Source organism: Talpa occidentalis, unplaced genomic scaffold (assembly GCF_014898055.3).
Source record: "Talpa occidentalis isolate TD23 unplaced genomic scaffold, MPIMG_talOcc4v2.1 talOcc4.3, whole genome shotgun sequence".
Classification (NCBI taxonomy): Eukaryota; Metazoa; Chordata; class Mammalia; order Eulipotyphla; family Talpidae; genus Talpa; species Talpa occidentalis.
The window spans coordinates 98,242,295-98,269,148 of record NW_023603184.1 but is presented as its reverse complement, the minus strand read 5'-3'; the positions used below and the strand labels follow the sequence as shown (position 1 = coordinate 98,269,148).

At 57.5% G+C, this 26,854-nt stretch overlaps 2 protein-coding genes across 2 annotated transcripts; both read right to left on the bottom strand.

Moving 5' to 3' along the window:
• Positions 1–11,189: 11,189 nt before the first annotated feature.
• Positions 11,190–14,478, bottom strand: LOC119255145 (basic proline-rich protein-like). The gene is made up of 2 exons (XM_037522110.1): positions 14,464–14,478; positions 11,190–13,082 (listed from the first exon to the last, which is right to left on the bottom strand). Exons 1-2 carry the CDS (start codon positions 14,476–14,478, stop codon positions 11,190–11,192), a joined length of 1,908 nt encoding a protein of 635 aa, XP_037378007.1.
• A 10,136-nt stretch (positions 14,479–24,614) lies between these two features.
• Positions 24,615–25,490, bottom strand: LOC119255144 (basic proline-rich protein-like). The gene has a single exon (XM_037522109.1). It carries the CDS (start codon positions 25,488–25,490, stop codon positions 24,615–24,617), a length of 876 nt encoding a protein of 291 aa, XP_037378006.1.
• Positions 25,491–26,854: the final 1,364 nt, after the last annotated feature.

Sequence of the window (26,854 nt, the reverse complement as noted above, 5' to 3'; positions counted from 1 at the left end):
TCTTACCCAAGCCTGTGACCTTACGTGGCATGATTTACATATTGTCCTCTCTTCTACCCTTAAGAAGGCTGAGGATGGTCCTCAGTCCTGTACCCAGGATCTGCTGAATATGACTTTAAAGTATTTAACACAGGGCCTCCCTGGTGGCACAAGGGGTTAAGCAGCACACTATGAAGCAGTCTGCAGCCTCTGTAGCACAAGTTTGATCCCCGGCCAGCCAGGAAGAAACCCACATGGCGTAGCAGACCTCTCCTGACTCGCCCGCTGCTCCCCTCAGCAGTGTACTTCAGTCAGTCTGCCTGTTCTGTTCCCCGCTCTGTCTCTGGTGAATCATCTCACCCCTCACACCTCTGGCCTGTACCCCAGTTCTTGTGGGCATAAATAAATAAATCTTTAGAAAAATAAATAAAGTATTTAACAATCGGGAGGAACAGAACAGGATGGAGAAACCTGTGGTCACCAGAAGGCTGAGCTTCAAGCTCAGATCCTCGTTGCTGCCTTGAGGCCATCATGATCTGCTCCACCAACGGCCACAGCCCCTGCCACCCAACAGAGGACGACAATGGGCCCCATGGGCCCCTATCGACCACCACCGGGAGCCTGCTTCAAGTATGGCGGTTGGTCCAAACATTGCTCCAACCCCCACCCTCCGCCAGGACCGTGCCCCATCTGCGACGTCCAGGGTCACAGGAAAAGTGACTGTCCCTCTGCGCCTAGTTGTGGTGGGCCAGTCCTTCCAGCCCCCACAACCCTGCCACCGGCGGTCTTGGGATTAGAGGCTGAGGACTGAAGAGGCCCTGACTCGTTGACCCCCATAACCTTCGAGGATCCTAGAGTGATGTTCAAGGAAGCAGGAAAATCAACCTCCTTTCTGGTTGACACGGGGGCCACATTCTCTGTCCTCCCCTCCTATTCTGTTCAAACTCATCCTTCTCAGGTCTCGGTTACGGGTGTTGACGGCCTCACCTCTCAGCCCAGGACCACTGGACCCCTCCAATGTCAGCTTAATAACAAACCACTGGTCTTCTCTTTCCTAGTTATGCCCACGTGCCCCACCCTTTATTAGGACGAGATCTGCTGGCCAAATTGGGAGCTACAATCTCATGGTCTCCTGACCTGGCAGAAGCTTTCCTCCTCCCCCTGCTACCTGACTGTGACCCTCAAACCCAGGACCCCCCTCTACTGCCAGACCTAGTTAACCCGAAAGTATGGAAAGTCTCTACCCCGTTGTTGCCACCCATCATACCCCGGTCCTCATTTGCCTCAAGGATCCCACTTCTTTTCCCTCTCGCCCCGTTTCCAATGTCCCTCACTCATCCTCAGGGTCTCAAACTATCATCCAGCGACTCCTGGGAAAGGGACTCCTTACTCCTATCAGCTCGCCCTGTAATACTCCCACTCTCCCCGGTAAAAAGCCCCATGGTTCTTATAGCCTAGTTCAAGACCTTCGCCGCCTCAACAACGGGGCAGTGGGCCTGTCCATCCCATCGTGCCAACCCCCTCCACCCTGCTAGCTCATATGCCATCTTCTACCACGCGCTTCTCTGCACTTGGCCTCAAACGTGCTTTTTTTACCATCCCCCTGGATCCTCAGTGCTACTTCCTATTTGCTTTTCCTTGGGAACATCCGGTTCCTTGGTCTGGTCAGGCCTGAGCTAGTGCTCTCTCGGCATGTAATACTCAGCACAGCACTCTCCAGCTTGCTGCTGAGGCCACCTCTGCCTCCGGCTCTCCACGATCTCGGCAACACACGGCGCGACTCCTCACCTTCCTGTGCTCCAAAGGACACCGCGTCTCCCCATCCAAAGCCTGACTCTCGACTCTCAGTTCCCACAGCCGTCTATCTGGGTCTCCACTAACTCCTCCCTCCAAACAGCTGACGGCGGACGCACACAGGCCCTCCGGGCCCTTCCCTCCCCTGAATCTGCGGGGCAAATCCTTTCCTTCCTAGCTTTGGTCGGAGTCTTCCGTCATTGGATCCCTAATTTCACTTTCCCAGCCAAACCACTGTACGGCACCGTCCTCCCCCGAAGGACCTCTCAGTCCCTGGGGAGGTCTGCAGGGCCTTCCTTTACTCAGAAATAGTTTCTGAAGGCACCTGCCCTTGCCTTGGCGATCCAGAAAAGCCTTTGCTCCTGTTCACAGCCGAACGTCGGGGCATGGCGCAGGCGTCCTCTCCCGGCCTCTCGGGCCAGCCCCGCGTCCTAGCGCTTATCTCTCCAAGCAGCTGGATCCCCCCCGGCAGAGGCTCGCAACCCTGCCCTAGAGCCCTGGCGGCGGCAGCTCTACTCACCCGGGAACCCCTCAAACTTACTCTGGGTAGACCTAGCCGAGTACATCCCTCGCGCCGCCTGCAGGACCGCCTTCCCACTTACAAGATTTCCACATGCTCTTTGTCGAAAACCCTCTGGTGAGTCTTACTCAGTGAAATTCTCTCAACCCAACCACTCTTCTGCCTGTCTCTGGCCCCTTCTTTGCTGCTCGTTCGTGTTCTGAAATCCTGGGCGAAATGCAAACCTCCAGGCTGGGTTTGGCCGACTCCCCTTTGTCAGATGCCTACTGGGCGCTGCTGGAGCCGGCAGCTCTTGCGTAGATGCGTGGTCAGCGGAGGGCTGCCAGGCCATGGTTACCGCCGATCAGGTCATCGTCGTAAAAGCTGCCTGGAGGAACCTCCTCCCAAAGGGCAGAACTCCTAGCACTTACCAGGGCCCTTACGCTCAGCAAACATAAGAAAGTCACCATGTGTATGGATTCAAAATATGCCTTCCTTAGTGTTCACAGCCATGCTGCGATTTGGCAGGAAAGGGGATTCCTTTCCACCAAGGGGTCCCCCATCATTAACGCTCCCCCATCCTCAAGCTTTTCGCGGCCTTGCAGGTTCCAACTGAAGTCGCCATTATCCACTGTAAAGGACACCACACTGACAATTCCTATGTTACCACAGGGAATAACAAGGCTGATGCAGCGGCCAGGGCTCTCACAACTGACTCTGCATCAGACCCTGCCCCTATTCTCTTTCTATCCGTCCCCTCCATCACTCCGACTTATGAGCCTAATGAACGCCAATTCCTGAGTCTGCTCTTCTTCCACCCCTCCTTGAGTGCAAAAGTCTGGCAGATGTGTTCTTTTTTTTTTTTTTTTTTATAGTTTTTTGTTGATTTTGATTTTCACTTTCTTATAGTTATTCATTTTCCTGGTCCCTTATTTAAGTTTTCTAGATTCCTGCTATGAGTGAGACCATCCGGTATATTGCTTCTTTTTAATTGTCATCGTTCATGTTCCATGAAATGTGTGAAAGAGGATGGTGCTTGGGTGAAACTGAGATCCAGATTCCATTTGATCTAAAATCCACGGGGCTCAGGCCTGCAGGAAATGGCCTTTTTATCAGCTCTTGGAGCTTTCTATGTGGTGTGTTTTTTATTTTGACTGTTTTTTTTTTATTAAATAATAAATTTTATTTTTATATTCCCCCATACAACTGCACATGCCCCATTCTGACCCCAATCCCTCCCCTCCCGGCCCCCACCCCCCAAAAAGTGTCTCTGGTTCATAGTTTTTTGTTGATTTTGATTTTCACTTTCTTATAGTTATTCTTTTTCCTGATCCCTTATTTAAGTTTTCTAGATTCCTGCTATGAGTGAGACCATCCGGTATTTTTCTTTTTCTTTTTGGCTTATTTCGCTGAGCATGATCCCTTCCAGCGCCATCCATGCTGCTGCAAATTGCATGTGTTTATCTTTTTTGAATGCTGAGTAATATTCCATGGTATATATGTACCACATCTTCTTGATCCAGTCATCTATTTTTGGGCATTTGGGCTGTTTCCAAAGCTTAGCTATTGTAAATAGTGCTGCTATAAACATAGGGGTGCAGGTGTTCTTTGGAATTGATGTTTCTGTGTCCTTTGGGTAAATACCTAGGAGTGGAATTGCTGGATCATATGGAAGCTCTATGTTTAGTAGGTCCAGAAATCTCCACACAGCTCTCCATAGTGGTTGGACCAGTTTGCACTCCCACCAACAGTGCACAAGAGTTCCTTTTTCTCCACACCCTCGCCAACATTTGTTGTTGCTAGTTTTTTTAATATGTGCCATTCTCACTGGTGTGAGATGGTATCTCATGGTAGTTTTGATTTGCATTTCCCTGATGACAAGTGATGTTGAACATTTTTTCATATGTCTGTTGGCCATTTGCATTTCCTCTTCAGAGAAGTTTCTTTTTAGCTCTTCTGCCCATTTTTTGACTGGAGTATTTTCTTTGTTGTTGTTGAGTTTCATCAGCTCTTTGCAGATTTTTGTGATCAGTCCTTTATCATTAGTGTTGGGTGCAAAAATGTTCTCCCAGTTGGTGGGGTTTCTCTTTGTTTTTGTTATTGTCTCTTTTGCTGTGCAGAAGCTCTTTAATTTGATGTAGTCCCAGCTGTTTATCTTTGCCTTCACTATCACTGGCAGATGTGTTCTTGTCGTCAAATGTGCTCGCGTGTCACCTCAAGGGGGAGTTTGCCCACCTTCTTCTTTTGCAGCTCACCAACTGCATGGACATTCACCAGGGAAGGATTGGCAGGTTGCTTTTACCTACCTCCCTACTCACAAAAAGGTTAAATATCTGCTAACAATGGTTGATACAAGGTTTGGTTGAGGCCTTCCCTGCAGCTAGAGAAACGGCTCAGGTGGTCACTGAGGCCCTTCTTAACTCCATTATCCCACACTTTGGCCTCCCTACATCTCTCCAATCTAACAGTGGTCCAGCTTTTATCTCAAAGATTACTCAACAGGTCTCCACAGACACCTTCCTGGGAATCACCTGGAAGCGTCACATTCCCTACCACCCACAATCCTCAGGGAAAGTGGAGAGCACCAGTGGGCTAATCAAGGATCACCCGACCAAGCTCCACAACTGCTCCGGGAACACGCAGACCGGAACTTCCCCAGTCCTGCCTCGGATCTCGACCTTCTCAACTGACTTTCCCCACCACTGCACCCGGGAGACCTAGTCCTGCTCAAATCACTTCAACCAAAGCCACTGCAGCCGCGGTGGACCGGTCCACACACGGTCATTCTCACCAAGCCTACAGCTGTAAAACTTCTGGGACATCCCTCCTGGCACCATCTATCACGGGTCAAACATGCCCCCGAAGACAAACAGTATGTATGTCATAACCCGGGTCCTACTAGGATGCACATTTCTTGTCAAAATCTCCCCTAGCCCAGTGTCCTATGTATGGAAATTCAAAGACCTATGTCTCAGGGTCTACCGAGACCACCCACTTGTTGGGCACAGCGGACTGCCCCTTAGCAGGCTGTTCTGCAGAAATCTCAATAACTCTTCAACTTGGCTCAGCAAGCACCATGTACCAACCTTTGCTCTGATTTACCTATTATGAAACGTGAGACTAATGCACAAAGGGTCTGCTTATGGGGAGGAATACGGAGGCTGCCCATATTGGAGCTACAAGATTCATTTGTCTCACACACATGGAGCTCCTCTTTCCTCCTGGAAGGAAATCAGTTCAAGCTTAAAATCTGACATCCCTGGGACCCAGCCTTATTTCTGACCAGGATTTTTATGAATGAGTAGATATCACCTTAGGAAAAAAACCTCTGTGTCTTTAGCATCATACAAAGACAGCTCCCCTCCCTGGCACAGGTCACTCTCCAAAACTGGCGGGCTCTGGACTTGTTAATGGTTGATAAGGGGGTACCTGCCTGTTCCTCAGGGAAGAATGTTGTTACTATATCAGCGAGTCAGGGATTGTAGAACAAAATGTGGAGCCTTAATGAAACTATACAAAGACATGGAAAGGGAACGCGGGGTCTCCAACTCTCTGCTAACATGGCTTCAAAGTCCTAGTCTCATGGCTCCTCCCACTCTTAGGGCCAGTATTAATGAGAACCTTATTTTTTCCATCTTGCTCCTTACCTCCTAAGACTCATACAGGTCACATTCAGAAAAAGTCTCATACCACCTTTAACCAACTCCTTCTCCACCCATACTCTGGCGTCCCTGCAGAAGACCTTCATAGCCAGGCCTGATCCCCCCCCCCACCCCGCCCCGTCTTCACCCCCTTCCAGCAGGAAGTAACCAAAGAAAGTGCCGTTGCCCCTTTTCCTATCAACAAAAGGCTGGTATGAAAGGTCGAAGCAGGGGCCAGGAATGTAGAAGCCCACCAGGGGCAGGAGGCCCACCAAGGGCAGGAGGCCCACCAGGAGGCAGGAATGTGGAAGCCCACACAGAAAAAATCAGACAATAAACCTTTCCCCGCCGGGTAAACCCTTCCCCGCCCTGCAAACCTTTTCCTGCCCTGCAAACCCAGTTTCCCGCTAAACTTTCCTCACCCTATAGAGGACATGGCTCCCTGACAAGGGGCGCGACTTCACTGACCCCCACCTTGGGTCCGTGAACCTCCCCTGGGGGCGCAATAGAGTTCCCTGCCTGTGAGAAACCTGGCCGGGCTCTCCTTCTCTTTCCCGTGCCCGTCCTTCCGGCTGGGCCCGTGGTGCAGGGGCAGACGGCTGGTCTCTCACATAAGCACGAACCAGTTTGTCTTTCCCGTGTTCCTTGCAATTTCCCCCTGGTGTGACAGGTCTGTCTTCTCGCATTCCAAGAAGGGCATTAAACAGCAGTGCTGGTAAAAAGGCAAACTGGTGCCGACCCCCCCCCCTACTTTGCAGACCCTGGCCCATCTTCCCCTCTTCTCCTGATTATACAAAGACCCCTGCCCTCTGCCCAAGAGGACGGTGGTCTTTCTGACATGAGTCGGCTGCCCTCCTCCTTTGTCTACAAAAACAACCTCTTTCCTTTTCTCAAACTCTGTTTCCTTTTATTGGCGGAGGAGGGAAGCTGAGGCCCTTCCGTACCATGGAGACACTTAAAACCAAATGGAAAAGAATGTAAAATTCTACACAAAGTGGAAACACCCGATTTGGAAGAGAACCCTGTTCTACACTGCAAAATAATTGAGTTAACTGTTCTTTACTTAAGTAACTTGGTAATCATAATTATATAAACGTAATCAACAAATCCATCTTTAAACACGAAGTTGTCACCATGACAAGCAGAATCACTATTTTTATTAAGTAAAGTAGCTATCATAAAGGAAACAAAAAACAGATTGGACACCACGTCTGAAAATTTGGTCAGCTTGGATGCAGGAGGCGAGCTGAGACCACCAGAGGCCGAACGAGGCGCAGGCCAGGGGGCTGGTGGCCAGGACTCTGCGAACCCCGAGAGGCCTGCTCGGCGGCCATCTTGTGAGCTGCAGCTCTGCTCTCCTGCCCCAGGTCACAACTGCCAGGTGCCTGGGTCTGAACGCAAGTGGTCAGAGCCCAAACTTAGGAGGTGTCTTTCGAATCCACACTGAGCCGGATCGCTCCGGGCCAGGCTGTGCCATGAGGTGTGGCCGGGAATGCCTGCCCACTCACCCACCCACCCACCCAGAGGCCAAGGACCGGTGCAGGACAAGGCACCACAGAAGCTGCTCAGAACCTGCCTTGAGGGTAAGACAGAGGCCACGATTTCTGTGATGGTGCCACAGTTGCCTGCATCTGAGAAGTGCCTGGGGGCAGACTCCAGACCCCTCACACCACCACTGATGCAGCACATTTTCTAGCTTCACCCCTCCCTTCTCTCTTTGTCCAAAGAGAAACTAAACATGAGATCCATGCAAACTTAAAAAGCGGACCTCCCTGGTGGCGCAGGGGCTATAGACAGTGCTGTAAAGCTCTCCCCAGCCACTGCGGTGTGAGTTTGATCCCCTGCAGGCCAGGGAGCTACCCACATGGCTCAGCTGACCTCTCCCGCCACCCTGCTGCTCCCCTCAGCCGTGTATTTCAGTGGATCTGCCTGTTCTGCTCCCCACTCTGCCTCTGGTGAGTCCTCTCACCCCCCACACCTCTGGTCTGCACCCCAGCTCTGGTATGCATAAAGAAATAAATCTTGCCAAAAAATCAAGCACACACAAAGGCAACCCCCAGGAAGGGATAAAGTGTTCGCACACACCTTGTGTCTGACCAGGGCTTCATCTGCAGCCTGACACAGACACGCACACACAAGAGCAATGAAGCCAATGACCCCGATACACATCGAGCAAAGGCGCCCCGTGGGTACTTCTCAGAGAAGAGAACCCGCCGCTGCAGCTCGGCCACCCTGACTGCAGGAAGGACACAGTGACGCCAGGACAGGAGCCGAGTGCTGGGGGCCCAGGCGCGAACAGGCCACAATGCCCAAGATGCAGCGGCGGGCAGGCCGGGGACAGCAGACGCTGTGTGGAAACAAGGAGTCCAGCCCAGAAGCACAGGAGGGGGTGCCATATCGTGGATGGAGTGACCTCTGCCCCCGGGGCCCAGGGTGGGGGTTTCTGGCTCTTTTGGACCCTTTCCTTACTTGGGGCAGCTCTCGGGCTTCCGTGGCCCTGCTTTGGGACAACTCTATTGGTCTGGGCCTTTTGCCACGGGGGGGGGGGGGACAGGGAACTCTGGGTGCTGCCTTTGCAAACCGTATCTGTTCATTTTCTTCACTGCACACTCATTGTAGTAAAGTTCCTTTTCACAAAGGCCTCACGCACCAGCGGATGTCTCGTCCCGATGCGCTAGATGCCAAGACCTATTGAGAATGGGCAGGTTTGGGGGTGATGGGGTGTGCTCACCTTGCCCTCCAACACTTTGCTTTATTTTTTTTATTAAATAATAAATTTTATTTTTATATTCCCCCATACAACTGCACATGCCCCATTCTGACCCCAATCCCTCCCCTCCCGGCCCCCACCCCCCCAAAAAGTGTCTCTGGTTCATAGTTTTTTGTTGATTTTGATTTTCACTTTCTTATAGTTATTCTTTTTCCTGATCCCTTATTTAAGTTTTCTAGATTCCTGCTATGAGTGAGACCATCCGGTATTTTTCTTTTTCTTTTTGGCTTATTTCGCTGAGCATGATCCCTTCCAGCGCCATCCATGTTGCTGCAAATTGCATGTGTTTATCTTTTTTGAATGCTGAGTAATATTCCATGGTATATATGTACCACATCTTCTTGATCCAGTCATCTATTTTTGGGCATTTGGGCTGTTTCCAAAGCTTAGCTATTATAAATAGTGCTGCTATAAACATAGGGGTGCAGGTGCTCTTTGGAATTGATGTTTCTGTGTCCTTTGGGTAAATACCTAGGAGTGGAATTGCTGGATCATATGGAAGCTCTATGTTTAGTAGGTCCAGAAATCTCCACACAGCTCTCCATAGTGGTTGGACCAGTTTGCACTCCTACCAACAGTGCACAAGAGTTCCTTTTTCTCCACGTCCTCGCCAACATTTGTTGTTGCTAGTTTTTTTAATATGTGCCATTCTCACTGGTGTAAGATGGTATCTCATGGTAGTTTTGATTTGCATTTCCCTGATTACAAGTGATGTTGAACATTTTTTCATATGTCTATTGGCCATTTGCATTTCCTCTTCAGAGAAGTTTCTTTTCAGCTCTTCTGCCCATTTTTTGACTGGGTTATTTTCTTTGTTGTTGTTGAGTTTCATCAGCTCTTTGCAGATTTTTGTGAACACTTTGCTTTATTTTAAAGATTTATTTATTGATTTATACAAGAAGCGCGGGAGGGTGAGAGAATTCACCAGAGACAGAGCCGGGAACGGAACAGGCAGACCGACGAAATGCACTGCAAGAGAGGTCTGTGCGCCAAGTGGGACCCTCGCCGGGGGCCGGGGATTGAACTGTCGCTGCAGAGGCTGCGGGCAGCTTCGCAGCCCAGCGCTTAACCGCTGCGCCACCGGGGAGGCCCCTCCAACACTTTGTTGGCGAGCAAGTGAGAATGACAAAGACAAATACCCTCCGTTGACTTAGCGGGTGAGGGGAAAAAAGTAAAATTCCTAGAAAAAAGAAGGGACTTTAAGAAGCGAGCGAGGCTGCTGAGGGTCAGAGGAAAGGGGAGAGCGGACAGGCCAAAGGGAAAAATGTCAGGGACTAACAGGTATTGAGAAGGAAATCGGGAAAATAGATTGAGGTTTCGGGGTGCTATTACAGAGTGGTCCTGGGTCGGGGGGTCTCTGAGGAGCGATGACTTGACAATGACGTGGATGAAGTGACACAGTGGGCGCTTCAAGCAGAGGGAACCTCCCGTGCAAAAGTCCCACACGGAAAATGTGGTTATTGTCAGCGCGGAAGTTAATAGGGCCTGTGTGTGTATGGGGGGGAAGGGGGGCGCGGACGGTGCAATAAAAGCTGAAATACCTGAAATACCGCCCTGTTTTAGTCATGGTGATTGGATAACCCGCCAGAGAAATGGTAATTTGATTTTCCCTTGGGTGGAACACCACCTAGGAAGTCAGCCCTAAGTCTGGGGAAACAAAGTGATCAGCAGCCATGAGGGAAACAAACAAACAAACAAACAAACAAACAAATAAATACACGCACAGACATGCAATCCAAGGCATAAGAGAGAAGCAGAAAAGGCCCCCACGGAGCCTCCCTAGGGGCGCAGGGGTTAAAGAAAGCGCCATCAAGCTCTTGCCAGCCACTGCAGCAAGAGAGGGATCCCCCGCCGGCCAGGAGCAGCGCATAAGGGGGCGGCAGACCTCTCCTGTCTCCCCACTGCTCCCCTCACCGGGGTATTTCAGTAGATCCGCCTGTTCTGACCGCCACTCTCTCTGGTGCCTCCTCTACAACCCCCCACCACCTGGTGTCTACACCCCAGTGCTTGTATACACAATAAATAACTCTTGGGAAAAAAAGTAAAGTATCCCCCCAATCCCTACCCCCCCACACACACAGCGCCGGCGGGGGCACACACTGAACCCGTCATGGTTGTGAAAAGGAGGAGCTTGTCAGGAACAGTTGCCAAAGAGAAAAGCCGATCCGAGGGAAGCAGATGCGCTCACCCAGGGGGAGCAGGTGTTGACAGTTGAAATGGGCCGGGGGATTGGATTCCACATGGGAACCAAGATGATTTATTTTGGGGGGCGATGTGCTGGGTTCCTGGGCTATTTTGGTGAAACCAGAATGGAGGACTGCGCTGAGGACCCGCGGGTGCTGCGTGCGCGGTTCACTGGGCGGCGAGGCGGGCTCCGAGAGCGCCCTGGGGAGCCCCCGAGCTGCCGGGAAAGCCCCCGCGCGCTCGCAGCCACCGGAGCGTCAGTTCCTTTTCCAGCGTCTCTCCCGAAACACACAAGACGCTGCGATCCTTTGCGGGGCGGCCCCTAGCAGATCCGGGGCGCGCACGGTGGGGGGCTCGGGGCCAGAGCGGGGGTCTGTGGCGTCCAGGCAGCCGCTGCGGCTCGGGCGCCGGGGGCTCCGCGACAGCACCTGGGCCCTGGGCGCGGCGCGGGGCGCACCCGGGGAGCCGGGGCGGAGCGTGTAGGGCGGCGCCTCCGCGGCCGGGCGGGCTGGGGCCCCAGCGGGAGCGGCCGCGGGAGAGGACGCGCCGCAGCGGCCGGGACGGGAGGCCCCGCGGGAACGCCGGAGAGCGCCCAGAGAGTCAAGATGCCCCCAGGGCTGAAGATCCCCCCGCCAGCCCTGTAGACCCCCCACCTCAGCTCCGGATCCCCGGCCCCTCGGTCCCCGGTCCCCCGCGCAGAGAGCCCGGAGAGTCTGGCTTCACCGGGGCCGCGAGCCTCCCCGGGGCCTCCTGCCCGCCTGCCCCGGACGCCCGGCTGCGCTGTCGGGGGGGACGCGAAAGGCCCACGCCAGCCCCCGGAGCCCCAGGACCCTCTGCCCGTGTGCCCGGAGCCCCGGAGCCGCCCCACGGCCGGCCCGGGCGGCAGGACCCGCCTCCGAGGGCAACGCGGCTCCCGAGGACCTGGGGGGGAGCGGGGGGGCGCGCTCCTCTCTGCGGCCCCCGACCCCGCGCCGCGGGAGGACGGTGCGCACGGCGGGGGCCGCCGACGGACTCGGGCCCCGCTCGGAGCAGGTCCGGGGTGAGCGTCCCTCGAAGCGCTGCCCGCGGCGGGAAGACGAGCCTGGAGGCGCCGCGGACCCCCGGGAGGCAGACGCGGCCCGGGAGCTGCGCCGGAGACTGGAGGGGAGGGGGGCGAGCTGCCGGCGGGGCCGGCCCAGGACCCGGAGCCGTAGACGCAGCGGCGGGGGAGCAGGAGCCCGACGCCCCGTCTGCTCGCCGGGCGCTGACGGGGCCCCCGCCACGGACGACGGGGACCCCCGAGCACGCCACGGGGCGAGGGCGGGGGACGCCTTCTCCGCGGTGCCCTGGTCGGGGAGCGAGGGGATCCTCTGTGCCCCCGGAGAGGAGAGTCGGGGTGGCCTTCAGCGGCCTGGGGGGCGGTTCTCCGCAGCGGGCGGGAGAGTCTCAAAAAGCCGCCCAGACGCGCCAAAAGCGGCGCCCGCCGAGGTCTGGGGCCCCGAACGTGCGGGACGCAGCCGCGGATGCTCGCGGAGCAGCGGCGCCTCCTCCCGGCACCTGTGGGCGAGGCCCGCCGGCTGGAGAGCGAGGGCCGGGGCCGAGGACCCTCAGGGGGCGGGCGGGGCCCGGGCCTGTGGGGAGCCCGCGGCGGGGAGGGGCCGGAGCGCCCCGCGGGGAGCGCGCTCTCCCCGGGCAGGCGGTGCCCGCGGGCGAGGGGCTGGCCTGAGCGCAGGGGCGGTAGTGAGACCTGGAGCGGCGGGACGGCAGTGACTACCCCTGGGGCTGGCCGGTTCCCCCCGAGAGAGCTGAGGGTCTCAGCCCTCACAGCGCGCACGACTGGGGCTGGGGCTGGGGCGTGGGGGTGGCTGGCGCTGAGACCGCACGCGGGAGAAGGCTCGCGAGCCCGACGCCCCTGCCTGGGACGGCGGCGTCTGCCAAGGCTGAGCAGCGGTTCCCCCTGGAGGGAGCGGAGCTGTGGGGGGCAGTCGAGCGCGATCCTGGGGAGTGGGGCTTGCGAAGGAGCTGTTGAGCGCAGGGGCCGCCAGGCAGCGGCGGCGATGAGCGCCGGGTGCGGTGAGGAGGGCAGTGAGCACCCCCGGAGCAGGGCTGTTCCGTTCCCCCCAAGCGTCTCAGACCTGAGTGCGCACAGCTGGGGGTAGAGGGTGGGGTGTGGCTTGTGCTGAGACCGCGAGAGGTCCGCGAGCCAGACGCCCCTGCTTGGGATGGCGGAGCCCGCCTAGACTGAGCAGTGGTTCCCCCTGGAGGGAGCGGAGCTGCGGGGGGCAGTCGAGAGCGATCATGGGGGGGTCTTGCAAAGGAGCTGCCCTGGCTGGCAGGAGGGGGTTTCTGCTGTGTCTGTCGTGATTGTGCTCAGTCGCGCCGCTCACCTGTGTGGGTCGTGGCTGCAGGGTTCAGTGGCCAAGGGAAACCAGGTGGGGACTGTCCAGAGACAGCAAATGGCGGGGTGGAAGGAGGGGTACGGGAAGATCGCTTCCTTTTGGGGTTTGCCCCGAACGCTTTTGTGGCAAACCTGCAGCTGGGAAAACTGGGGGCCTTTGGGAGTGTGGGCTTTGCATCGGCTGCCTGAGGGTGAGCACCTGGGGGAAGGGGGGGGGCGTGCTGACGTGGCTCAGCTGAGCTGGGGGCGTGGTGGGACTATAAAGGCTGCGGCAGAGGGCGACGAGACCAGGAGCAACAGGAGCAGCGCCGCTGCAAATAAGGTACAGGCAATGGGGGTAGGGGCCGGGGGGGGGTGGTCGAGGGTCCAGGGGGGTCCACTTGATGTACAGTTGTTTACCTTGTGTTCTGCTCACACATAAGGGTTAAGGAGACTATGCTTACATCATGGCTAAAATTTTATATTCTAGTTCATCACTTAACACTGCAATGTAATTACTCTCCACAGCATTAGAAACTTCAGTGTTACTGTACCTATCTAGTCTTTGCATTTCATTTTTTTTATATATGGGGGTTTTTATTTAGATAGTTTCAAATCATTTTACTGTAAATAAAGTGTTGCTGAACATTTTTACACATAAAATTTTTATTTGAATTTGAAAACATTTCCTTATGTCATTTCCAAAAATAAAATTACTATTTCCATTGAAAATGTAAGTATTTTAAATTCAAAGTTCCCTGCAGAGGGCTTGTGAACTTATTTCTCAGGAATCGTGAGGACAGATTTCCTAGTCTCACTAACATTTTAGTCTATCCGGTTTTCCTCTCCAAGGCTCTGGACACAAATTCACACCGTGCTCTGCTGCTCCTGCCTCTGCGCAGGGCCTGCCCCTTCCCCGTGGGCTGTCGTGGCTGTTCCCCACTTGCCTCTGCCCCCACAGGCCCCCCTCGTGGTGCCCGAGCTTGGCCACCTGGGCCTTCCCCTTTGGCCACTTGTCAGGGATTTGCTGTCTCGCTACTGATGGCCACCAGGCGGCGCCCTCCCCCGTTATTTTTCACATGGTCCTCACCGCCCTTTCCATTGCCCTGAAACACTTCTCTGCATCTTAGTCACAGTCCAGCCCGTATGTTATTCTGTGCTTGGCCCCTTTACCTCGTTCCTCCTCCCGTTTCCCGCCTTACTCTCCACCTTTCTCGCCCCTCCTGGCGCTTTACCTTACCCATCCCACCGCCATCATTACTCTGTGTTTCCCCCACATTATCCCTCGAAGCCACAAGGCGACGACAACCGCTCCATCCGCGCCTTCATTACACAGCTGGGACCCGCTCTGCGCGGCCACTTCCGGTCAGGCTGGCATTTTGGGCTGCGACTTTCCCATGATACCACCCAGGTCCACAAGGCAGCGACACTCGCTCGTCTTGCCCATTTATTTTGCCGCCAGGAGCCACTCTTGGCGCGGCCACTTCCGGTCCCGCTCGCGTTTCTGGCCTCGATTTTCCCACGATACCACCCCAGTCCACAAGGCGGCGAAACTCGCTCGTATTGCGCCTTTATTTTGCTGCCGGGAGCCGCTCTTGGCGCGGCCACTTCTGGTCCCGCTCGCGTTTCTGGCCTCGATTTTCCCACGATACCACCCCAGTCCACAAGGCGGCGACACTCGCTCGTATTGCGCCTTTATTTTGCTGCCGGGAGCCGCTCTTGGCGCGGCCACTTCCGGTCCCGCTAGCGTTTCTGGCCTCGATTTTCCCACGATACCACCCCAGTCCACAAGGCGGCGACACGCGCTCGTCTAGCTCCTTTACTATGCCCCCTGGGAGCCGCTCTTGGAGTGGCCTCTCACGTTCCGCCTAGTGCATCCTGGGAGTCTCAGAGTGATGACGTAACTGCCGAGGGCGCGCTTAAAGGGCCAATACAACAAAGGGCTGATGAGGGAACTGCCAGAGGACTGAAAGCTCCGTTCCTGGTGCCGCACAACGGCGCACAATGGCGGGAGCTGAGACAAGTGAGGACTGCGCCAGGAAGCAGGGTGGAGGGCAGGAGGCTTCACCAGGAAAAGGGGACAGAACAAATGATGGCAGGAGAGGAAATCTGTCCTCACTATTCCTGAGAAATAAGTTCACAACCCCTCTGCAGGGAACTTTGAATTTAAAATACTTGTATTTTCAATGGAAATAATTTCGTTTTTGGAAATGACCTAAGGAAATGTTTTCAAATTAAGATAAAAAATCTTTGTGTAAAAATGTTCAACACTTTATTTGCAGTAAAGTGATTTGAAACTAAATAAAACCCCCCAATATATACAAAAATGAATTGTAAAAACTGGATACAATAACACTGAATAATGATGTGGAAAGTACTTATATTAGTGTTAAATGTTGAAAGTGGAAAATTCTAGCAATGATGTTGTAACAGGGTGGTCCCCAGGAAAGGGGCAGGGAACCTCCCCCTTTCGTGGGGACCACCCTGTTACAATGTCATTCCACTACAGAAGAAAAATATTAATGAAACATCCTCTCCTTACCCCTTACGTGTGAGTAGAAAACAATGTAAACAACTGCATTGAGTGGACTGTTGTACAGCAGTAAAAAGAAACAGTCTAGCTGCATCCAAAATGTGGACTAGTCTTGCCTTCATACTGTTGAGTGATTTTCAAGACAGAAACAGAACATGATTAATTTAAATATTAAATACCAGACAAAATTAAAATTACATTTTAATGATACATACCAGGATATGTAGTGAAGAGCAAAGAAAAAAATTAGTGACAGCCATATAGGGGCTTCCCTATGGAGGAAGATTATGATATGATGTGACTTTACATTCCTTGACCTATTTAATGGAAGCTCATTTTATAATTCTCAAGCGACTACCTACCTTCTACACAGGCATTCTATTTCATAATTGCAAATATTAGGGAAAAAAGTAGGAAGGAAACATGCTAAGTCATAAGAGTACTTTTTGATACTGTTCATCGTATTTTATTCTACTCTTCACATTTTCTATAATATACACAACTCTCTATCATTATCAGGACCAGTAACAGAAGCTGATAAAAGCTCCATTGGTAAAATTATCTCCTTGCTCCTTGGCAGGGGAAAAGTACTTTTTAAAAAGTCTTAAGAATTCCATTGTGACTACAGAAAAACATTTTAGGATGAAACATGGCCACCTGCTAGTCAAGCAGGCGAGGGCAGAGCAGCAGCATTGGGAGTTAATGTCAAGGTCACCTCATTTTTTTTAGTGAGGGGGTTTAGGTTTCTAGCCTGAACCTGTGCTCTGGCTAGCTTTTAAACCCAAATAAACATCTTTTGCCTCTTTTCTTCATTTTCAAATTTAGAAATTTATTCTGTTTAAGCCACAGCTGTATATAGCTTCAATTAAAAATAAAAGTGAAAACAAGACACTACTTCAAAGTCTGGGCCCTTCCAGTTTCCAAATACAAGAGTCCTGAAAGTTGTCTACACCTATGGGAGGAGCAGGACAAAATAATGAATGGAGCCATGATATTTCATAAAACCAAATTTTATATAACCAAAAGCTCCTCCCTGTGACTAGTTCCTTGCCTTTACAAAAAGAAAAAAAAATAGAACAGAATAGAATGGAATTCCTATGTCCAGCTCAAGCTGTCACAGGTCAGTATAAGTCCAGTGTACTGGCAGAGATCATAGTTGATAGTTCAACTGTGGCTTTCACTTTCTCACCTAGAGCTCAAACCCCGGTTCATTCAGTGGAGACCCCACAGGCAGTAGGAAAGCCGGTGACATTAAAACATTCAAGTGAACATTTGTGGTAGCTCCACAGTGGCCTTATTATAACAACGTGTACACTATAACATGATAAACATGATTTCTCTTGGGTATATTCTTTCTTCACCTTCCCCCAACACATCTAATGTGTCTTTTTGGAAAAATAACACTAAGGTGGGTTTATTTTAATGCTCTGTTTTATGAATGTTCCATAATAGGAAAAAGTAACATGTCGGGGGACTCACTACCTCTATGCAATTTATTTTATTTCATTGCAGTTTTGGGATAAAGTATTTCTCTCCAAATGAGAAGATACTTGTGTGGTGAAGCCGCGAATTAGATTATCTTCAGAGGCAACTACAACATTGATCATGGTTTTTATTAACACGGATTCATTTTTCATTTATGTGTTGTATCAAAGCTCTCACATCTAAGTGTCGCTTACCCGAACTTCCTGGTCACCCTGGAAGCTTTGTCAACATCAGGGGTGCTGTTAATTAGCCTGAAACAGAAAATACATCACAGGATCGATTATATGAGCGTTTTCAGACAAAAGGAGAAATGGATCCAGCTGAAGGTACAGGGTAGGAAAAGGGTTTGTTTGTTTGTTTGTTTATTCAAGCACTGGGTACAGTCAGAAGCGCGGAGGGTGAGAGAATTCACCAGAGCCAGAGCCGGGGAACAGCAGGCAGAAGGACGGAAGTACACTGCTGAGGGGGGCAGTGCCATGTGGGACCCTCGCCAGCGGCCGGGGATGGAACCGGTGCTGCAAAGGCCGCAGGCAGCTTCGCAGCCCAGCGCTCAACCGCTGCGCCAGCAGGGGAGGTCCAGGAAAAGGTTTTTATAAAGATCACAACAATTCTACAGATCTCCCGCCATCCTGCTTTGGGGGGCACTCCGTATCCCTTCCCAGTGACCTGACGCTGCGCCCGGTTCCAGGCCCGGTTCCCCTTCCCACTCTTACCCAGCACGACCCGGTCCCTCGGGTTCTCAGACTCGCCGCCCTGCGGCTATGCAGCTTCTGCCAAAAGGAGCAGCTCCCCTGCGAGAAGGTCTTGGCTCCCGGCGAGAGGCTGCCGCCCATGCAGGGTCTGGCAGAGATGGGGCAGCTCTGGACTCCGGGAGCACTCACAGAGCTACTGGGACTTCACTAGAAGAAAGGGGGGTCAGGAAACAGTGGTTGACACATCTGGGAGGGGGGTACAGGGCAGAGCCCCCAGAGAAGAGGGCAACGCTGTGCTCGGGGTCAGGGCTGAGTTTTGGGTACCAGCAGCCTCAGGTACCCACCATCATCTCCACCAAGGCCCCCAGACCCCCAAAGTCAAAGTTGTCTGCACTGTTGGGGAGAGGAGCCGCGCCAGCTGAGACATCCAAAGATAGGAGGGTCCCCACTTGGAAGTGGGGCCCGCGAATCAGCTGCTCTTTCAGTTCGTGACATAGGGGACAGGGAGGGCCTTGGGGGTGCAGTGAGGGGAGCGGGGAGGAGGAGGGAGGACCAGAGCAGGGGTGAAGTGTGCAGGAAGGGCCTTGAAAGATGGGGCCGGGGGACCTCGCGTGAAGGCACAGACGCCAGGGGGTCCTCCAGGGCTGCGACTGTCTTTGTGGCTCTGCTCTGCGCCCCCACACCCTCTCGGGCGCGCAGAACCGTGTGGCCTCGGGAGCGGCTGTTTCTCCAGCCCTTTCTTTGGAGGCGTAGGCTAAAGTTGAGTCCGCTGCCCTCAGGGGCTCCCTGACAGGGGGAGATTACAGGAGACAGGACTCTGCAGGCCTAACACCCGACAGAGGGAGAAGGGGAGACGCTCCCCAAAGACACAGACCCCAGCATTTGGAGTCAGCGGCCGAGGAGGCGCCGCCCGCGACACCCTGATACTCTCCGCGGCACCTGCGCTCCCGCCTCCGGTCACACTGGGGTGAGGTGGGGCTTCCCCTTGGGGCGGAAGCAGGGACCCCCCCCCCCCACCAGCTGCGCACACCCGGGCACCCGCTCTGCCCTCTCGCTGCTGGGCCTGGGGCGGGAGGGGCTCAGCCCGGAAAGTTTACACCGTGCGCCCCAAACTCCACCCTAAACCCTCAGGGCCCACGAGGAGCCGGGAGCGAGGACGCGGCCGCGGGGTATCCCTCAGGGACGGGCCCGCCCGTGTGCACCTCCAGGCCCACAATGAGCCCCAGAGCACCCCCCCCCCGCGTCCGCGCCCAGCCCTTCCCCGCGGGCCCGGCGGCTCCTGCGCATGGCCAGTGGCCTGGCCTCACCCGCAGGGTCCGCCTCGCCCGCCCCCCACCACCCCCCGCGAGGCCGCGGCCAGAGAATTCAAGGCCGCTGAGAAGGAAGCAGGAGCCCCGCCCGCTCCGCCGTCTCCTCGCCGGGAAGCTGCCCCCGCTCCTGCCGCCCGGCCACCCCGCTTCCCCTTCCCAGGCGCTAGACCTGCTCGCGCCCCGACGCCCCGTCTCCGGGACAGCCGCAGGCCCTGGCCCTGGGGAGGCCCGCGGGCGGGTCGCCGGCCCCAGGGGATCGCGTCCCTTTCACGCCCACGGAGCCGCGTCCAGGGAGCGAGTCCTGCCCAGCGCGGGCCCCGGCGTCCAGGACCCCTGCGCCAGGGCGGGTCTCCGGGGACGGGTCTCCACTGCCTGCCGGGCTCGGGGGTCCGAAGAGCCTCCCAGCCCTTCCCTTTGGCCCCGGAAAGCTCGACTGAGGGGCGCGGCTGCCCCTTCGCCCCCCACGCAGAGCGCGGCCCCCCCGGGCGCCCGACCCGCCCCTCCCTTGGCGCGCCTGGGGCGCGAGCTGCCGCGGTTTATCAGGGCCCTCCGCGCCTCTCCGCCCCCCATGACTTGGTGACTGCCGAGAGCCCGCGCCCCCCGCTGCCCTTCTCTGCCCTCCTCGCTCCCCCCTCCTGCCCGCCCTCCTGAGCCGGGGTGGGGGGTCCCCGCGCACTTGCACGGGCGCCGGCCCCACTAGTGGACTCGGTCTGGGCAGGCGGCGGCAGCTGCGCTCCGCGTCTCCGTCAGCCCGTCTCTGAGTGGCGACCCCTCGGCCTCGCGTCCGATCAGTGGACGCCCCGCGAGCGCCACTGGGGCTGGCGAGGGAAGACGTTTTTCCGCGTAGCGCCCGCCCCGCTGGCTCCCAGGCGCGGGCCGCCCGCCGGGCGCAGACGCCCCCTCCCCCGCGTGGGGCCAGCTCCCGCAGACGCCGCCCGTGCCCTCGGACAGACCCCGCGGCGGGGAGCGGGAAGGAGGGCGGCGGGGCGAGAGGTCGCTGCGCACCGAGATGGTTCCCTGGCGCCGCTGGGCGCCGCCTCCCTCCGGAGACCCCCGGCGGCCCCTATTCTGTCCCCCTCGGGGTCTCGCTGGCGAGACAAGCTTGCGGGGCTGCGGACGTCACCCGTTTTCGAACTGGGGAGCCCCAGACTTTAGCGGGGAAATCGTTCGTCACAGCGGTGGGGGATCGGCCGAGCCCGCGCGGTGACCGGCGAGGGCTGGACGGAGCAGCTGGGACGCGCCCGAGCCGCGCCTGTCGGGCTGAGGGTGCCGAGGGCCGCTGTGTGAGCTGGGGTCGGCGACGCTGGTCCTCGCCTCGCTGGTCCTCGCCTCGCTGGTCCTCGCCTCGCTGGTCCTCGCCTCGCTGGTCCTCGCCTCGCTGGTCCTCGCCTCGCTGGTCCTCGCCTCGCTGGTCCTCGCCTCGCTGGTCCTCGCCTCGCTGGTCCTCGCCTCGCTGGTCCTCGCCTCGCTGGTCCTCGCCTCGCTGGTCCTCGCGCCGGCCCCGCCCCCTCGGGCACGCCCCGCCCCCAGCCCTCCTCGGCCTTCTGGGAGTTGTAGTCTCGGCGGCGCCTTCTGGGAGTTGTAGTTCCCGGGCGCAGGCGCGTCCTGGACGCGTCGCACACCCGCGCCGCTGCGGGACTGGGGTCTCGGGGCCGAGGAGAAGCGGCCCGAACTCGCCGCGCCCGGTGGAGGACGCCCAACGTCCCCGGAGCGGGACCCGGACGGGGAGGGCGCGGCTGCGCCGAGTGTGCGTCTATTCTCTCGCGGTGCAGAGGCGGGGCGACCCCCGCGCCGGCCCCTTCCCTCCCCTGCCGGTCCTCTCCCAGACCCCCGCCGCGCCCCCCGGGAGGAGAGGGATGCACCCCGAGGGCGCGGCCCCCCCCCCCCCCCGGCACGAGGGGGCCGCTATACCGGGTCCGCGCCCGCAGCGCCCGAGCCCCTGCGCGATCTGACCCTCGCCCCACGTGGCCACCGCTGCCCTGCGCCGGCCTGGGCCCCGCTCCTCTCGCAGCCCTGCCCCGGCCTCGCCCCCGCTGCCCTGCGTGCGCCCCCGCTCCGCCAGCTCCCCACTGCTCCCGGGACAAAGGGCACCAGCTCGGGTTTCCCTTTTCTGCCCTACAGGTCTGGAACCGAGACTGCGGCGGAGCCGGAAGCAGGACGCACGGGCTGCGGGCCCCGATGGGCTCTGCAGCGGAGAGACAGGCCGCGCCGCACCTTCCACGGGCTGGAGGGCGGAGACAGCGCGGCCGCCGAGTCGGGGAGCCCTGGAGGCGCGCGGGGGGATGGGGGGGCGGGGCCTGGCCCTCCAGGCTTTGTGGCACCGCACACCAAAGGACCCCCCAGAAGCTGCCGCAGCACTACGTGGCCCACTGGGCGCAGGTCCGCTCGGCCTCCCTTGAAGCCATAATCACAGCAGGACCCCAGCATCATCTCACCAGTTACATCCACGTGGTGGGCAACTTGTGCAGTCAAAAAAATAACCAGCCACCCCTTCCCAGGCCACCGAGCCCCCACCAGGTACTAAGTCACCCCCCAGAGGCACCGAGTCCCCCCCAGAGTCCTCTCAGGGCCCCCCTCAGGCACCATTATCTGTGGTCCCCTGGCCCCTCTGCCCTCTTTCCCCGTAAACGAGGGTTCCTGTGAATATTCGCTCATTTGCCTGAATGTGCCCCCACATGGGCGCCCCCTGGGGATTCCGTTCATTCTCTTACACCCTACACATGGCATACCCCGAGATGCCCACAGTCTGGGCACAATGTCAACTGAGGAACTGCCCTGTCTCTAAGATAACAGGTCTACACAAAAATCCCAAGTTTAAAAAAAAAAACAAAACGAGATTTTCCAATTTTACCGAAAAGTATAAAGTGTGGTACATTCCCTAATCCAATACCTTTGAAATTTTAAACAACACCAAGAAAAAGAAGAGTTTACTAGGCTTTATAATAGATAACTGCTTTTGAAATAGGTCATGGAAGTGTATGTTTCCAAATTTATTTTGAAATAAATTGTAAGATCTGACCTTGCTTCACTGGTAAATACCTTCACTTGCGTGTCTAAGCAAAATCATCTCCTAAACAGCTGCAGCATCATCCCAACAGAGTGAATCTCTTCATATCCTTGTCCAATCCATACTCAGGTTTCTTTGTTCCACCCCCAAAAGTTTGTAAAACATGACTTATTTGAAAATAAGTAAGCCAAGTGATCTGCAGGTGTACAACTGCAGGAGGAGAGCCCAGATCTGGGAGGCCTCTCAGCTCAGCTCTGCAAAGGAACCAGGGACTGTCAGACTTTGTGCTTCTGGTCTGGCATCACCTGCACTGGCCCTGGCACACAGTAGGTCCTCAGAAAACATTGGGGGAAATGAGTAAGTGGGGAAAGCCCTGGACTGGCCCTGGTGCCCAGCAGGTCAGGAATTGTGGGGTCTGAATCTGAATCTCCCCTGTACTCTGGATGTCACCAGGGCTTCAGCACACAGTGGGTCCTCAGGAAGAATGACTCTGGGGTGAACAGATGCACGGTGAGCATCCACAGCACTAGCTCTGGAGGCCCACCAAGTCAGAAACCAAGTGCCCTGGTTCTTTCCTGTGCCCAGTCATTGGCATACAGTAGGTCCTCACGAAGCCCCCATCCCCACCCCCGCAGCTGAATGCAAGTTCACCCAGCATTCACCCTAGAGTCGTCAAAGGTGAGAGACAATGCACAGTTGTTTCTTCCCAGGGCCGCAGACACCATCTAGGTCTCAGCACACACTAGGTCCTCACGAAATGCTGTGCTGGACTATTAAGCTGAACGCTCCCAGGCCCGGAGCCCAGGGTCATAACCACGCAGTCCAGCTCCTCTGGCCCACATTTCCCCGCCCCTGCCTCTGAACACAGTAGGTGCTCAGGAAATGCCAACTGGGTGGTTGAATGAGTGAAATGAGACCCCAGTTTCCAGGGGCAGATTTCACTCAGGCGAGAGCCAGGCCTCCCCCGCAAGAAGTCAGCGCCCCCTCCCGATGAGTGAAGGAGATTTTCTTCTCTTCGGAAGCCTCTCACTTCGGCTTCCACGTGTAGCTCCTTACCGGGGTGTTTTTCTCACTTCCGTACCCGCGGGTCTGCGCGCGTCAACCCGACGGACAAACGCGAACACGGACGGGCACGTGGCGGCCCACAGTCACCTTTCCCCCTTCCAGCCTGTCACCGCCCTCGGTGATGCGGATTCTCCAGGCCCTCCCGACGCGGGTGCCGCGGGCTCCTGCACTTCCGACCCGGTGTGCTGGGCCGGGCCGGGCGCGCCTTCCCCGCCGCTCTTGAGCCGGCTGGGAGGGCCAGATGAGCCGCCCCGCCCGGAGCCGACCCAGGACCCTGCGCGCAGCTGCGAGGCTCGTCGTCAGAGGAGGGTCCTGGCACCCCTCAGCCAAGCCGAGCCGAGCGGACACCGGCGAGCGGGGAGGACAGCCCTGTCCCCAGAGGCGCGCGCGAAGGTGGCCCAGGGGAGGGCCCGAGGCCACCGCCGGCGGCCACTTGTCAGGAGGCCTCAGGGCAACACCTGCGACCCCAGCCCCCAGGCGGGCACCGGACACCCGCTCCTCAATTCCCGCCAACGGTGGAGTGACTCCAGCCGCCTCGCCCCGGCTTCCCGGGCCGGGGCCATTGGATCGTGTCCCGCGTCCTTGCGTGGCTCGTGCTGGTGCGCGCTTGCCGACCCCACCGCCTCGCCTCGGCCCGCCCGCGCGGTCTCAGCGTCTGCACCCGAGCGCTGCCGCCCGGACCCGGGCGGGCGGGGAGCCGTGGGCGCCCTCCTGGCGGCCGCGTAGACGGCGCCTGCCGCCCGACCGCCCACCCGCGAAGGGAGCAGATTTGGCTGCGGTGCCCGGCGCGCGGTTCCGGGAGGCCGGGGCGCGCGGGTGGCACCAGTCGGTCGGGCGGGCTGTGCGCTCGGTGTCCCACGCCGGGAGATAGTGAGTGCAGGTTGTGCGGGGGGGGGGGGGGGAGGCAGGTCAGCGCCCTCGCCGAGACAAGCAGGGATTGTGCGCTGCACGGGTCGACCAGCTCTCCGCGGGGTCCGCTCCTCCTCCCGCGGCCCCCCGGGTCCCCACGCACGGGACTCCCGCAGCCCACCCGGGGCCACCAGCCCGCCGAGAGCCCGTAACTCCGCAGCGCGCCGGGAGCCCATGATGCCCACCCCAAATCGCCCGGAGAACCCCGCAGCCCGCGGGACGATGCCCAGCGCGGAGCGCACATCTGCCGGCCGAGTCTCCCGGGGCAGGCAGCGGCTGTCCCGGGCCCGGGGCTGCATCTCCGTGGGCCCGACTGCCGCGTCCCGCTCCGGGGGCGAGGGAGCGCCCCTGTGGTGCCCAGGGGATGTGAGGGACGACCGGGGTCCAGCCTCACTCCTGCCGCTGCCATGCCCGGAGGTCGGAGGTGCCGCCACTGTTCACCCCAAGTCTACGGCAGGAGCCGCGGGGTCGGGGGCCGCATATCAAGCGGGGTCTGTGACCCCGGGGTCGGGCCGGAGGCTCGGGGGCGAGTGCTGCGGGTGGGGAGCGGCGCCTGAGCTGGGGCAGGGGCCGCGAGCCGCGAGCTTGGGGCATCTGGAGCGGGAACCGGAACAACAGCCGCGGTTGGGGGGGTCGGGGGGAGGGCGAGTCGCGAACCCGGAGCCGCGGGCGGGGCCGAGAGCCGGGGGCTGGGGGGGGTGGCGGTCGCGGGGGGGCCGGGGCGGGACCCGCGAGTTGCGAGCTTCCGGCCGAAGCCCGCTCAAGGGCCGGGGCCGCGGACCGCGAACCGGGGCCGACGCCGTGGGCTGAAGCCGGATCCCGGGATCCCGGAGCCGCAAGAAGCGGGTCTCTGGCTGGGTCCGGCCGGAGCCTCTCTGGGGGAGGGCCGCGGCGGGGGGACGGGCAGGCAGCGCCCCTCGCGCGGAGAGGCCCCCGCCCGGACGGCCGAGGCTGGACGGCCCCGCAGCGGGGTCCGGGTCCCTCTCCGCGCCGCCCCGCGCACGAGGTCGACCAGAGGCCCCGGCGCGCTCCGGGGCGGCGGGAAAGGGGTCGCGTGGGGGTGGGGTCGGTGTTCAGGCCGCAGCTCCACCGGCCTGCGGGGACCTGCGGCTCGGCCCCAATCCTGGGCGCCGAGGTTTTTTTGGCTCCAAATCGGCACTTTGTGCCTCCAGGATATCGGTGGCTCCTTGCTTTGGGCGAAACCCCGCGCGTTCCCTCGCCCGCCTCTGCGTTCTCGGACGTTTTCGCGGCTCCGGTGTTTGCCATCGCGTTTCAAGGCGCCACACGACGCGCTGCGATGCCCTCGCCTCAAAGCACAAACTAAGTCGCTGTTATATGCGGTTTTCCAGTGGGTGCCGCCTCTACATAAGTTGGCGTGAGTTTTTGTGTTGCGCTACGTGGGAAACAAATCCTCAGCAAGGCTGGTAGTGCCTCTGGGAGGCCACAGGATCTGCAATGGGCACCCCTGTCTTGACGAATTTGGCGGGCACTGCTGAGCAGGGTGCTGCAGGACTCAGTTTCCTGCAAGCTCCCCAGGACCTGATGCAGGCAGTTTGTTGTGCCTCATCCATGCTGCAGGCACTGTACCCATAAACGCACCCCACACCTACTGCCTGGTGAGTGGGTAGGTGGCAGTCTTATTTGAAATTAAAATAAGACCTGTTAGCCCCCCACCTAGTAGGGTGTGAGTTCTACGGCCTGTGCCATCCCCCTCCTGTGAGGATACACTGTTAGATGTGGAACCCTGTATCTACATGGTATGCTCACATACAAAGTGGATGTGTGGAAAAAGGTTCTCTAGGCCCAGGGCTGCTATTGGGTCAGGCCTTGCACCAATACACGTGCTGGTGGCTGCTCCCTGGGCTGTGAATGTGAAGCACCAAAGCTAGGAGGATGCAGCGAGTGGCTCTGGGTGACCTGATGGGTGCATGTTTTCTGTAGAGGTGCCTCAAGGTGTTCCAGGGCTCCTAGCTCCTGCCTGTGTCCTCTGCTGTGTGGCTCAGTGCTTCCCCTTTGTATGTTCCTGTTTGCTTATCTACAGGGCCTGACTCCCCCATGTGCTTTGCTGTTCTCATGCCCCATTGGAAGCAACACCATGGTGTGGGGCTTACCCTTGTCTGTGTCCCTATGTCCCCCCTGCAGTGGTGCTGGCCTCAGATCAAGTTGGTGTTGATTGGTGTGCCTAAGATTACCCACTTCAGTCATGTGGTCCCTTGGGGAGTTTGTCCTCACCCCCTGGGTGGTCAGTCATGCAGTGTCAATGTCATGAGCTGAACCTGTGGTTATAGATACAGCCCCATGGAGTTAAACCCTCAGGGCCAGTGGCCTTTGCTATTGCTTGATGTGTTGCTCTGTTCTTCCCTGATCTCCACCAGGCACCTGTCCTTTGGCTTACACTGTGCCAAGGACTTGGCTCCCTCCCAGGACCTTACCCACCCTGGGAGGTAGTGAAGGGCACTTGTTTTCCTACTGCTGATACATGCTAAGCATTCTGGGGTGTGGGACCCCAAGTGAGTCTGTGCTTTTGGGATCAGTCTTCCTGGCTTTGGGGCCTGTGGGTATACCCATGGATACCACCTAGTTCCCTCATTGGGGTGTCCTGTTGCCTGGAGCTTGCACTTTGGAAGAAG